Source organism: Erigeron canadensis, chromosome 1, assembly GCF_010389155.1.
Source record: "Erigeron canadensis isolate Cc75 chromosome 1, C_canadensis_v1, whole genome shotgun sequence".
Classification (NCBI taxonomy): domain Eukaryota; kingdom Viridiplantae; phylum Streptophyta; class Magnoliopsida; order Asterales; family Asteraceae; genus Erigeron; species Erigeron canadensis.
Genome location: NC_057761.1, coordinates 27,131,918 through 27,146,346, shown reverse-complemented (window position 1 = coordinate 27,146,346; position 14,429 = coordinate 27,131,918). Strand labels below are relative to the sequence as shown.

Here is a 14,429-nt window from a genome sequence, read left to right as displayed (position 1 = left end):
CAGCGCATAGTCAAGTGCTTCGAGATGCTATTAGCAGGCCACAACGTCTCGAGTACCACGTGGTATCTTACATATGATACATGTAACTACCTGTACATATTTATTTATACCTAATTAATGACTTATTGTTGCATACTTGGTGTTAATAGGATCATACTATCTATGTGATGCCGGTTACACGAATGGAGACGGTTTTCTTACTCCTTATCGTGGTCAACGGTACCATATTAATGATTGGTCGAACCCACCTACCACGGCTAAGGAGCTATATAATAAAAGACACTCATTGGCAAGGAATGTTATCGAAAGAGCTTTTGGTATGATTAAAAATAGATGGAAAATCTTGAATGATATTTGTTTTCATCCAGTCGAGTCGATGCCGCGCATCATCATTGCTTGTTGTTTGATGCATAATTTCATACGTACGGAAATGAGCGAAGACCCTTGTGAGAACTTAGTACCAATAAATTACTCGGTAAATGGAAATGAACATGATGATCTTATTAGCACGGTCGAGACATGTTATTTAAAGATTTGTTCTTGATTGATGCAATTGTGAATTCGGATTAATGTGTGCAATGTGTGTTTTGGGAGAAAACCGGTAAATGTATATATATATATTAGATTTTGTTATATGTAAGCCCTTCTTACAAATGGGATTGGAAGGGGGTATATATACATTGATCCTATTTTTTACTAATACCCCTTCCATATCTAGCTAATTACAATTAAACACCACTTAAAATATAAAGCTAACATTCTCCCCCTTGGTGTTGAATTGTAAATGCAGCATCGTCTTCGATCTTTAAAACTTGGTGGGCATTTATGTTGAGGATCTTTGATGTTGAGTGATCTTGAAACTTTGACTTGTTGGATCCTTAAACATAGTGTGGAAGCGAAGACTCGGGGTTTCTGGAAAAATGCGGAAGCTTGACTTGGTGTAAAGTGCGGAAGCTTGGCTTGGCTTTGAGTGAAAATTTGGTATAAAAATGATTTGTCATTTTAGCTCCCCCTCAACTTGTCATATGTACAAAAACTTCTCTAAATCTTGCTCCCCCTCAATCAATTACTCCTTTCAAAATATACAATAAAAACTTACTAATAGATCTAAAAATATTTGTCATTTAGCTTCCCCTCAAGTTGAGCATAATCTTCGGAGCAAGGAATTAACTTATGCATTGTGCTCCCCCTCAAAAGGATAATCAACCTTTAAGACTTTTTCCCCCCTCGATCTAAGCATAGTCTTCGGAGCAAAGAATCAAACTTCAAAACTTTCATTGTGCTCCCCCTTAAATGAGCAATTATTTGGAAAAAGAAATATATATATAAAAAAAAAATTATGTGCTCTCCCATGATCCCCCTCGAATGAACATTATGAACAATATCTTCAATCATTTTATCTCTATCTCTCCCCCTCATGATGAATGTGAGAACCACGTTCATCATGCATAATGATAAGTCAAAAACGGGGATAGGTTGACTATGAAGTTGATGTCTTACATAAACAGCTGCAGCTCGGGTTATACATTGAGTTATGTATAAGCCATTTTCAACGAATCACTTACAAACAACCTTTGGAACCCATTTGATTTTCGGCCCAACGGTTTTTGGCTTGACAGTCCAGAGAAAAGTTTCATCGAGTCGACGAATAGAATATGCACTCCACGGAGGATGAAAACTCGGAATTGAATATGAGGAGTTTTCGTGGAAGCAGTGGTGAAACAAAGTCATTCACTTTTTGCACTGGTTTTGGTGCAAGGTCAAACAGCTTCGAAAACGAATATTTGAATGACTTTGATTTAGATGACTTAGGATTGTGAATAGGCTTCCATTTTGATTTTGTCAAATGAGATTTTGCTCGGGAGATAAACAGTGAATTATCTTCAAATGAAAGGAAAGATATAGGAGTCTTGGTTCCATCAAAATTTGGTTTCAGAGAATACCTTCTATCTTTTTGCAAGGAATAGTTGGTGAATTGAGAAAATTTTCTTTCAAGGGGTTTTGGAATATTGACTTTTGGTTTGGATGGTGTTGGTTTCGGAGAGCTTTGGGGTTTCTCAATCTTTGGAACAAAAGATTCACTTGACTGTTTCAGAAGTTTTGCAAGCTCGTCTTCAAGAGATTGTATTTTTGAAACAAGAGTGGTATTTTCTGCAAGACTAGATTCCAAAGATGAGATGCTTTCTTTGAGCTTTGTCTCAGAATTTTCCAACTTATTTATTAAACTCCGAACCTTTGAATACCAATGATCATTTTCCTTTTCAAGATATTCAATGCTTTCCAGACTAAGATCATTTGATAATTTGAGTTTGTCTAAATCTTCTTCGAGTTTGTCATTCTCTTTCTTGAAAAAATCATTTGATAATTTGATTTTGTCATTCTCTTCTTTAAGTTTGTCATTCTCAGTCTTGATCCCATGAAACTTGTTAAAAGCATAAAATTTTGTAGAATAAATCTTTACAGCACAAGGAAAAATATGAGGTTGTACGGAAGTAGTTTGACAACATGTACACACCCTATTTTTATGACGGTACTCTTGATCCCAAGTAGGTTTTATTGTCATGTTCGAAAATAACTCTTTCAAAATGGGATCATCCGAGAAAATGTCTGAAGGAGTCGACATCTTGACTAAAATTCAGTCCAAATATTCAGCCTTAGTTTAAAAAAAAATCTAGGCCCAACAATTAATATTATCTAGCCCAAAAATAATAACAAATGAACAATTTGTCAAATGACACAAATTCAGCCCAAACTAAAATTTTAGCCCAAAACTAGATTCAACATCAAAAAGAAATATGAATAAAATTCTCAAATAAAACAAAGTATGACTAACTTTGATCAGGAAGGTGATCACGTGAATACTTAAAAAGTAAAACAAGATGATTCAATTTATGGAGGCCAGCTAAGATGACAGCTCAATAATAAAAAAAATTGACGTGACTATGCAATAACAAAAAGATCACGCGTGTTCAGAGTATACAAAAACACGTTACACTTTATTTTATTGAAAACCTTTTGCCCACTTAGAATGTGACCGCTGTCACGCACTATCAAAGAAAAACGTGTTTGATGTTGTATTCGAGACACTTTACACGCTTTCTTTTATTAAAAACTCTTTTCCTCATTTCATATTCTAGAATTCCATTCACCTCTTTCTTTCACACAATACAATCAAAATAGATCTCTCTCACTCTTATATGAATACACGAATTCTTTATATCTTTCTGTTAATCTTTTATTCTAAACAATCGACACAATAATTCACAACTTTCTTTCTGTATATTCTTCTTTCACAATGGCACAAAATAATAAAAGACTCGAACAGCAGACTAAAAAGAACAAAAAGAACGACACTCAACAGCCAAGGTTCAAGATGATCGATGAAGGTAGGTGTTGCAAATGAATTGGTTTGATTTGGGTTTTGATGAAGTAATACCGGTTTTGGAACAAATGAACTAATGCCGGTTTTGGAAAAATGAAGAAGTAATACCGGTTTTCGAGATTTCAAACGGACAGAGTTTCGTTCTGTAAAATGAAGAATTAAAGAACTAATACCGGTTTTGGGGTAAACCAGGTATTATGATGTCAATAAGGTGAAAGCCGGTATTTGTATAGATTAAAATGAAAGCCGGTTTTTGTATGGTGAAAGTAAAGCCGGTATTTGAATGGGAAAGGTGAAAACCGGTAGGTATACTGGTATTTCAACTGAAATTCAAAGAAGAAAAGAAGTGAAAACCAGCAGGAATACCGGTATTAAAACTACTAATCAAAGAAAATGGAAAACCGGCATTTGAGTGTAGCAGTTGAAGGAAAGAAGCAGAAAACGGCGGCCGAAAAAACTCGCCGGAAATATGAAATTAAACACGAAATTGTTATTTAAAGATTTGTTCTTGATTGATGCAATTGTGAATTCGGATTAATGTGTGTAATGTGTGTTTTTGTGTGTTTTGGGAGAAAACCGGTAAATGTATATATATTAGATTTTGTTATATGTAAGCCCTTCTTACAAATAGGATTGGAAGGGGGTATATATACATTGATCCTATTTTTTACTAATACCCCTTCCATATTTAGCTAATTACAATTAAACACCACTTAAAATATAAAGCTAACATGACATCTCAAGTATGGAGTGATCATAGAGATAGTCTTACTAATGACATGTTTAATGAGTGGAATACAAGACATCGTCATCAATGACATTCTTATTAGTTTATACATGTTCTAGATGCTGAAATGTTTTTTTGGATTGTATGAATGTTAGATGCTAGATGGATTTGGATGGTTTTGATGGTGCCTTTTTTAAGAATTGTGTTACAATCTTATTAGGCATCATAATCTGCGTAGGCTAATGTGATGCAATATGTAAAGTTTTTTTTTTGCTATGTTGGAATGTTGTTATATATGCTATATTTGTATTGACTTCTGCTGCTACATGGGTGCTGCTAGTATTTTGGATAGTATCATTTTAGCCTTGTTAATTGTGAAGAGTCATCAAGCTATAATCATCACAGAATGAGTATGGAATCCTAGCAAGTTTTATACGTGAGACATGTTGTATGATTTGGCTAAATTATCATGTTTGTGAATTGTGGCTTTTTATCATTTTAAAAAATGGTTATTTTATCGTGAACCAAAAAAAAGGGGTTACGTTATAACATTTGAATATTGTATGTAAGTAATATTAGCATTTGAAAAAGAAAAGAAAAAAAAAACAGAAAAGAAAAAAAAGTTTTTATTTCTCTGTTTTCTCCTTACTAAACACAAGAATTGATTTCTTTAGCATTTCTCTGGTCATTTTCTCTGATATTACCAAACACTGGAATTTATTTGATTTCTCAGTCAATTTCATTTCGCTCAATTTCATTGCTCTGGTTCATTTCATTTCCCTGAATTTTTCCCTACCAAACGTGCCCTTAGGTAAAATCGGAAGTCCGTCTGACCAGTTGGACTGACCTTCATTGGCAATATTTGTATTATTATCAGAAAACTACTATGACAAAGAGATTACGTACGTCGACACGTGCATATAGAAGAAAGTAAGCCTTGATACATTTTTGGGGTAATTATATCTTTTTGGTTTAATAGTGCAAGTTTTCTTCCTCTCTGTTTCTTTTCCCTTATTAATTTAGTTGTTGATGTTGTACGTTGAGCAATGCTCATATGATACTGTTGTTATTCTACGAAAAACCAAATGTGTCTAAATGATAAAATGAGTCATAAGAGAGTTAACATGTAGGGTTGGATCAATAATGCGGAACGTGAACTCAAAGATCAAGAAAGAAATCGGTCATAGGATGTATAAAAATTGACATGAACCACACATTAATATGAAATTTGCATTACATTATTATGATATCATTATTTGGGGTCTTGGACTTTATGTAGCATGTTTTCCTTAACACCAGCTCGAGCCAAACATGCGCATCGATGTCCTATAAAACAGATGGCCTTATCTGGACACTTGTAATTTCGACAATCATCACCTGTTTTGCATTTGTGATCCGCACGAGATGATGAAGGGAAGAAACTCATCATACCTACCACCACAAAAAAAATTGTATATGAATTATTATTAAAATCACATGAATAAATTTGTGTGTGTCATATGAAAGAACGAATGACTTATTACTTGAGACGATAATTAATGAAAAACATAAAGGAAGCGACTCGTGGGGAAACTCTAGCCATTTTTCTTCTTCTTGCTAGTAAATTGTATTTGTTTTACTAGCTAAAACATAAAATGCACGTTTATATAGAGAAGAAAATTATAGGTAAAGTAATTGTTGGCATTTATATCTTTTGATATGCAAACTTTTAATTTGAGTAAATAAATGCTGGCATAATTGTTGGTGTTTCAAGTAACAAAATCTTTGACATTATTTTTTTTGATTTTTTGAAAGTAATAATAAGAGTAAATTTGAAACGTAATATATTCGATGTTAAATGTTGATCGGTATATGATTCACCAAATTATGATCGTGACAAAATTTCAAACACTTGTATTTTCCAGTGGATTGAGAGTCAAAAGCAATATCCATATCTATACAACTTTATAAAACAAAGTACCCCTTCTCCTTTAAGTAATTAAGATTTTGAAATGACTATATTACTCATCTTCTTTATTTACTAATTTAAACATCTTCACCTACTTACCTATGATACTCTTAATAAATAAATTATAACATAGATCCTCCAACCCTTAAAAAACCATATTAACCTCTCTTACATCAGTTAATTTACATTCACCACCACGCCACCACCACCACCGCACATCGCCGCCACACTGCCGCCGTCACCACAACTTCATCGCTACCACCATCACAGCCACATCGTGCGGCCATCCCTCTATTAATTGTTAGGGGGAGGGGAGTCATGTAGTGAGATTTTCATTCCCTCCCAAATTCCACCAATCAAATACCTCTAACTCAATTTTCGTTTTCAACCCTCCCAACTATTTTCAATGGCATGCATCACCTTCTCAACCCTCCCAAATTTTATTTTTTTCTTTTTCATTTAATTTAATCAAACATTTTATTCTTTTTTAATAAAAACTTAAATATTTCATTAAAATTAAACTAAACATTACATAAACATAAATTAAAAAGTACATAACAACATAAACCAAAATTTAAATTCTACATGATAATGAAGATAACTAAATCAAACTCTCAACTGATGGTGGCTGCATCACTGGATTGTCAAGGTATGATAAGTCTAAAGCCGATATATGCGTCGTGAGATCATATCGGAGCCGATGATGCATGTCCTCGTCCTGTAACTCCCTGTTTGCTTCCTGGTTATAAACTCTTGGCACCGGTGGATCCATAATATGAACCGGTGATATTGCCCTCCCGTTGTCTTTTATGATCATGTTGTGTAGTATTGTACACGCGGCGACGACTTTTCCGATCTTCTCCTTTGTCCATAGCCGGAGGGGGCGGTCCAAAATCTTCCATTTTCCCTTAAGAACACCGAACACGCGCTCAACATCCTTTCTTGTAGCCTCTTGTAGTCTTTTAAATTTCTTTTCATTTTGTTCTACTGGATGCGGATAAGCTTTAACAAACCCAGCACACCTAGGATAGATTCCATCGGTAAGGTAGTAACCACGCTTGTAATCATGTCCATTTACGCTGAATGAACTGTCTAGCGCGGATCCATTACATTCGTTTTGAAACAACGGCGACTGCTGCAGAACGTTGACATCGTTGTTCGATCGAGCAGGACCGAAAAACGAATGCCAAATCCACAAGTCATAGGAAGCAACACATTCAATCATAATAGTAGGTACCTTGTGATCACCCCTCGTGTATTGCCCTTTTAAGTGTTTAGGGCACATTCTCCATTCGATGTGTGTACTCGTCATACGCGTCTGAAGGTTCACCTGTAGACAGTTGCTTGATCGCCGATGTGCACTTTTGAAGAGTGGTGCAACTTTTTTTACCACCCCTCTTGAAAGTAACTAAATCTAGCTTCAATATCACCAACAATCTTCGAAAACAACCTCTTGCTCATGCGAAAACGATGACGAAAAAATGGTTCGTCAAACTTTAGTCTTCAACGAAGGAGTCACGCATTAGTATGGCGTGAGCTTCTTCTCGGTCTCGATCGATATACCTACGAGTGTAGGAAGAGGTGTCGGTATCTTCAAGCTCGGCGTACACTTGATTAAAAAACTGAAAAGTACTCCCCGTAGACGAATCGTCTAACTCCAGTAGAACACAAAATGAAGAAGATGAGAAAGAGGAATCCATTTTTTAGTGATGTGGTGTTTTTTTTTTGTGAAAGTGTGAAGATATGTTTTTGTTTGATGATTTTAGGGGAAATTTATTTATTTTTTTAATTGGTGTTCAATGGTCAAAAAGTGGGTTGGACCCTACCTCCATACGCTCCCCCAACGGTCGAAAGCTCCAAGTCGTGCAGGGCTTTTATAAGCCCACCAGCCCTCAGCCCGCTCTAATGCCGTCTTGATGGAGGCGGTGTTACTTCGGCGGCGTGGCCAACCCGCCACCCATGCCGTGACCACTCCTCTCCCCTTAGAAGAATTTGGTAATAAGAAACACCGTTGTAATATTCAGTGATAGTTGTTTTTTTCCTTGTATTATACCATTGTATCATACATTTTTGTCCAATGTGGGAATTGAAACCACTTGGTTGGTGGGTCACCTCGGTAATAAGAAGTCCAAGGCCCATTGACTTCTATTGGTAGTTTTGCAAACCTTTTTTTCTCTTCGTTTTAAACAAGTGAATATTTTCAGCCGTTGTTAGTTTAGAACCACTAAGAGAGAGTTATGAAGGAAGAAAACTGACAATAATTAACAATACCACACCTTAAGCAGCTGGTTTAGGACTCAATAGTGATGTAGAGGCCTAAAGGCTTGTCCGCTTTATTTGCTCTGGAAATAACTATAGTTTTGTCACTAGAATTCCAGAAAGATGTAGTGGTAGGACCGGACACCAGCTCCAAGTGCAGTGGTTCTCCACATTTTTATGGGTGGAACAAGACAGAGTCCAAAGAAATAAGTGTTGGATATGTTCCTGGAAATTTACTTTAAATTTTCGTTTTCATGCTATCATCAATATATATGTTTCTGATTCTGATTTATTTATGTCGGTAGGTCCCTTCCCAAATAACGGCAATAAATACTGCAACCAGGTCCCAAACAGCACTGATACCACTTGCAAACACTTTCCATGTAGCTTCTAGACATCATCAAAACAGATGCAAAAATTCAACAACAAATAAAATAGAAAAACGAACGAACAAAAATAAGGTTAACAGCATGAAAAAAAAAGGCAAAAAACAGAAATTATTGATAGGAATTCCATTAATACACCAAAACAATCAAATTAGTATCAAACCATTAAGTTTGAATACAACACTATAAACTTCTAATGAAAAGCTATACTCACATGCCTTATATAAACTTACTCCCTACATAAATGGTTTCTACGGAATGCGGTTAAAATAATAACACCACTTGTTAATAAATGGCAACTCAGCTGGATTAAAGTTTGGAAGTCCACGATCTTGAAGGGTATTGATTATCTCCATAGTCTGACCAAGAAGTTGGGTTGCAACATGAACACTAGCCTCCCTTTTCTCAATGGCATTTGTGTGGCATTTTAACATTATGACTTGAGGTAAGTTGGTGAGACAAGCAGCTAATATGTCTGAGATCATTGATGATAATTGCATAAATAGGTCGTGTTCTGTTACCTCGTTAATGTCAATGTCATTGTTGTCATGGTAAGAACGTAAGATAGCTTGAGTAATACAATACATTGAATTGGCAGAAACAGTAAGACAGATCAAGTTATCATTTGCGACTTCAATATTTGTATTTTCCACCTCAGTGATCAGGTTTTTAGCTATATCTGTGAACCATTGAAGTATTTGCTCCACTGAATGTACTTGAGTAGCAACTTTTTGCAGGTTGTTTCCTAACCATGTGTAATACACTTCAACTTCTAGCCACAACATTTCAGACGCCTTTTGAAGGTTTACATAGTTATCGGTAGAATTGAGGCCTTCTTCAACATGTTTGACATATTTAAGACCTTCACTCACACCGCTCAGCAACTTATGAACTATGTTTTTTTGGATGTTAGGAAGAGAAATGGCAATGGTTGTCAAATTTACCACTGTTAAGCTCTAAGAGTCTGAATATTCATCTAGAAGTAAAGGTGGAACTTGATGCATGTCATACATTCCAACTCCTTCATAACCACTAGATCCCTCTAGAAGCTTCATTAAATTGACAGGTTTTTGCTTTTCGGCGTTCTGGATCAAGTGGTTTACAGAATTTAGCATGGCTTTCAAGGTTCTATCAGCAAGCTCCACATCATCTTGAAGTTGCAATACATATTGCCTTAGATCTTTTTTCTGTTGTAACTGTTCGGGCTCTTTTTCTGACACAAAAGCTAAGGCGCTAAACATGGCCATTAGTCGCCCCCAGCAGTACAAAACACAAAACAAAAATCTTAAGGCACTAAACATGGCTTTTAAGCACTTCCAACAGTACATAACACAAATAACTAGAAGTATTGGGATCAATGACACCAACTTGCATGCTATAACGATTGCCATCTGAAGTCCTATACAAAAAGTAAGAATTAGTACTTTTAGATTGTGAATGACAATTTTGCATCTCCGGGTTTTGAATGACAGTGGTATACTGCTCAGTTTCCAATCGTATAGTTTCTGTGTAAAATGGCACTCTACTTTAAAGACCATGATATGGCTATAAATCCATTTGAGGGAAAACTTCAAATTTAAGGATGCAAAACATCTAGAAATGGGGGCAATTGTACCCACAAGTACCCCTGTATATTGCATTATGAAGATTAACGAAGTTGAGCACTTATAATCTGACTCACAGTCGTCCCATATATCTGAATTGTTGAACATCTCACTAGGAAAATGGAAAACAGTCATTATAACACATATTGCCCCGGCAGCAGAGCTTGTAGCAAAGCATGCTACCATGAATTGGGGGTTGCCTGTTCCTGCCATGATCCAATGGTTGTTCACATATTGTCTTAGCTTCTCAATTAGTCGTCCGGATTGTTGCACTTCTAGCTCATTCAAAGCTTTTTCATGACTAGCCTGGTATTGTGACTCTAGTATTTGTTTAGACTTTGAAATTGTTAAAGCAGAAGTCACATACATCATAAGCATCAAGAATAACATAATCACATCAAAGATTACTAAAAAAGGAAGGTAATAAACGTCTAGAACACCAATTTGTAATTGAATGTAAACATTCACAACCATGCATGGTGATTACCAAAATACCCAAAGATATGATGTTTGTGAGAAGTTCCTTGCCGTCCATGGATGCTAAGGAAGGTAATAAGTTGGCCATCATGGTGCACATAAATGCCAAGCTTCCAAACTTTGCCATCTGGTCTGTAATACCTGGCATTGGATTATTTAGATCCATGGGTAGCTTCACTGCAATAGCTATCACAGTGAGAGAAGCGACATTCAGAGTAAAGTATTTACATGGAAACCATAGCTTTTTGTTTTTGAAACCATGTAATAGATCAGCTAGCATTGGTAAGATGCAGAAAACAGAAGCTATTGCAATATATATCCCTATCCAAATCATAGGTTTACCAAACCTGCTTTGTTCATTTCTTTTTTCTATCAAGGAGTAAAAGAAATGATAAGTATCTGATTTAATGTTTTGGATATTATACAGGTCATTTAGGACTTGGTAATAGTGATTTGGCGAGTACGACTCCATGAGAGAAATAAATTAACTGGCAAATTTTCAGATAAACTAAAGGTCGGGGTGTAGAAAACGGGTGCGAATTGAAGTGAATATATTATAGGAAACCACAGGTTTTGTTTTCAAAATGGCTTTACAAGTATTCCTTTAAAGTTTAAATGTCTTCTTAATTAGTAATATATGGTGCTCTTAAACTAGGACAAGAATGAATGACTGAATTTGTGGTAATTTCGAGCCAATTTCCAACAACTTGCATGGAGCTTTCCTCAGCGTAAGTTGAACAAGCAAATCCGATCCAGTCTAGCTATAAGTCAACCATCTCGTCTTTTTCCATCAATCAAACAGTGGACCACGCACCATTTCTAGTTCACATACGTATTAATCATGTTATCCAATATTTACAAATGTATATGTAACTCTGGCCCAACCTCAATAATATACAAGATTAAATTGTATCAAGCCATAATGATGGCGTATCCATATTACGCTACGAAGGGCCTGCCAAACAAACAAGTGTTAACCCGCAGCGCTACGAAGGAACCTGCGTGGGAAAGGCACCCAGCTGGAAATAATACTCAAATAAAGAAGAGATTACCCAAATCTCTTCTTCCCTAAAATAAGGACGATCGGTTCCAACTAATTTAGGAAGTTAAATCTATTCCTTTAAACAGGGGAAAACCTATCTACAAGGGAGTTTTCCATCCTATGGACTCTCCTTCCTATATAAGGGGAGACGAGACGAGATGAGAGGGATATAACACTCCGGCTTTGATTGTCGTAAAGAGGCTTACACTCTACCTTCAGGGAACCGCTAATAATCAGAGCCACAAACCTCCCCCCATCTATCCCTAGCGCGATCCGGTGCACAAACATTGGCGCCATCCGTGGGACCCCGCATTTTGATCCTGAAAAAAAAAACACCATATAAACCAGTTCTTTTTTGTACCGAATTAAGGCTAGGAAAATGGCTGATGTACCACCAGGTTTCGAATCACAAATTCAGCGATCGACTGGAAACGAACCTGTTGGGAATACCCCACCCACTTCTGGTCCAGCAATTGTAACACCTGCTGGCGATAATCGACAAACAGGTTCCCTCGTTGAAGGCGGCGCAGAGCGCACTACCCAAACACCCGAAAAGCCGCGGTAGATTTTCACAGGGATCCCCGACAAGAAACCCAATGTTGTTTGACCCTGATTATATCATCAGAAATTACGGTCATATCCGACAAACCATTAGTCATCTTAGGAGAACTGGAGCACTGGGTAGCACTAGTAGGGTGCTAGATTTTGATGGCGAGACAGATGACGATTATGATGCAGAAACTCCGCCAAGAGGACTTCGGAGATATCCTAGAAATTCAAGATCTCGAGCCGGAGCTAGATACGGCTTTGACCTAGGTAGTGGGGGCCTCGCACGCCAAGATCCTCGAAGTCAGCCAGAAGGAGGAAGGCCCGAGGGCTCCGAACCTAGGGACTTGCCCCCAGAAGGAAGGACTCGAGATGACACCCGCACTAGGAGTACAGGACCTGAGGATCAACGTCCCGAAGTACCTAGGGGACAGCCCGCTCCAGATCAAAACCCGCAGCACACTACAGAAAACTCCGGAGGTAACAAGAATGGCTTATCATGAGGTGCGCCTCAAAATCATAACATCCCTTCGGGGACAAACACAAGACTTTCGGGCCAAACCTACCAGGCACCTTCGGGTTACACCTATCAGAGGCCTCCGGGGCTAACCATCACAGGACCTTCGGACCAAACGTATCAAGGCTTATATAACCAAGGATACACTGGGTAGGGTTATGGAAACACGAGCGGCCCACTGTATCATCCACAGACATATGACAATCAGGCGATGGGGCCCTTACACCAGTATTTTGCACCCCAATTTGCAACACAGACCTTCAGGCCGGCACCAATTCCAAGACCATATGGGCTCTAGAACTGGGGGGCTACAACGTACCAAAATGCCCTAGAACTCAGTTTGGTTGGAGGAAGCGTCGAAAACTCACCCTTCGTCGCCTGGATACAAAGTTACCCCCTCCCGACAGACTTGAAATACCCTTCCCACCTTGGGACCTACAAAGGAAAAAGCGACCCGGATGATTTCCTGGAAGCATTCGAGGGGGTGGCAGAGATGAAAGCATGGAATGTACCCATTGCGTGCCGAATGTTTAGGTATGCTCTCGAGGGGGATGCCAGAGAATGGTTAAAAAGCGTAACGAAAGGGTCAATTGTTAGCTTTGACGACCTCAAGGAAAAATTTAGAGCCCGATTCAGTCAACAGAAGAAACACAAGAAAATCCACGTGGCAGCCCACGGGATAAGACAAAGAGAGACGGAAAGCTGTAGATCATTCATCGACAGGTTTACCACTGAGACAGAGGATATAGTAGACCTCGCTGAGTCCCAAAGGATATCAGGACTAATTCATGGCCTTCGACACAAACCGCTGGTAGAATTCCTATATAGGGATCTTCCAAATACTTATGAGCAAGTCCAAAAAAGAACGCATGTATTCTTGGATGCAAGAGAAATAGCTTTTAAAGGGGACAATAGTCCCCCACATGACAAAGACGCTTCGGCAAAAAGGGGAAAATGGGGAAATGATAGAGAAAAACCTAAATATAGCCCGTACCAAAAGGAAGATAGGGGATTGCACAAGACTATTCTACCAGAACTGAATAAGACCCCAAAAGAAATCCTGCTCACCGAAAGCGTGGCAAAGAGTTTCTCCACACCACCCTGATAACTCCCAAGGAGTAGAAGAGACACTTCCAAATACTGTGAGTTCCACTAGGACTACGGTCATGATACTAACACCTGTTGGCAGCTAAAGAAGGCCATAGAAGAAGCTATTAATGAAGGAAAGCTGGCACAACTAGTTAAAAGCGTGAGGCAGCAAAACCCCAAAAAAGAGGATGAACAAGGAGAAAAGAAAAAAGGCCCAGAAAAAACTATCTATGCTATTTTGAAGAAAAAACCTGTGGAAAAGCGCCCACTCCCAAAGATGTACCGGGGCGATGTAAGCAATATTTCATTTCCTTCAACATACAAGGTCTTCCGTGTCCCACTGGTAATCACTGCCCTTTTGGAAATATCAAAAGTTAAGGAGATAATGGTAGACACAGGGAGTGAATGTAATGTGTTGTACGAAGAAGCGTTCTGGAAGTTACACCATGTGT

The 14,429-nt window shown here is 37.8% G+C and overlaps 2 protein-coding genes across 2 annotated transcripts; both read right to left on the bottom strand.

The window, feature by feature from the left end:
* Window positions 1–6,658: 6,658 nt before the first annotated feature.
* On the bottom strand, window positions 6,659–7,282 carry LOC122588584. The gene has a single exon (XM_043760726.1). It carries the CDS (start codon window positions 7,280–7,282, stop codon window positions 6,659–6,661), a length of 624 nt encoding a protein of 207 aa, XP_043616661.1.
* Window positions 7,283–9,658: 2,376 nt separating this feature from the next.
* Window positions 9,659–10,675, bottom strand: LOC122588573. Its single transcript, XM_043760715.1, has 3 exons — window positions 10,384–10,675; window positions 10,183–10,329; window positions 9,659–10,101 (listed from the first exon to the last, which is right to left on the bottom strand). The coding sequence occupies exons 1-3, from the start codon at window positions 10,673–10,675 to the stop codon at window positions 9,659–9,661; spliced, it is 882 nt and encodes a 293-aa protein (XP_043616650.1).
* Window positions 10,676–14,429: the final 3,754 nt, after the last annotated feature.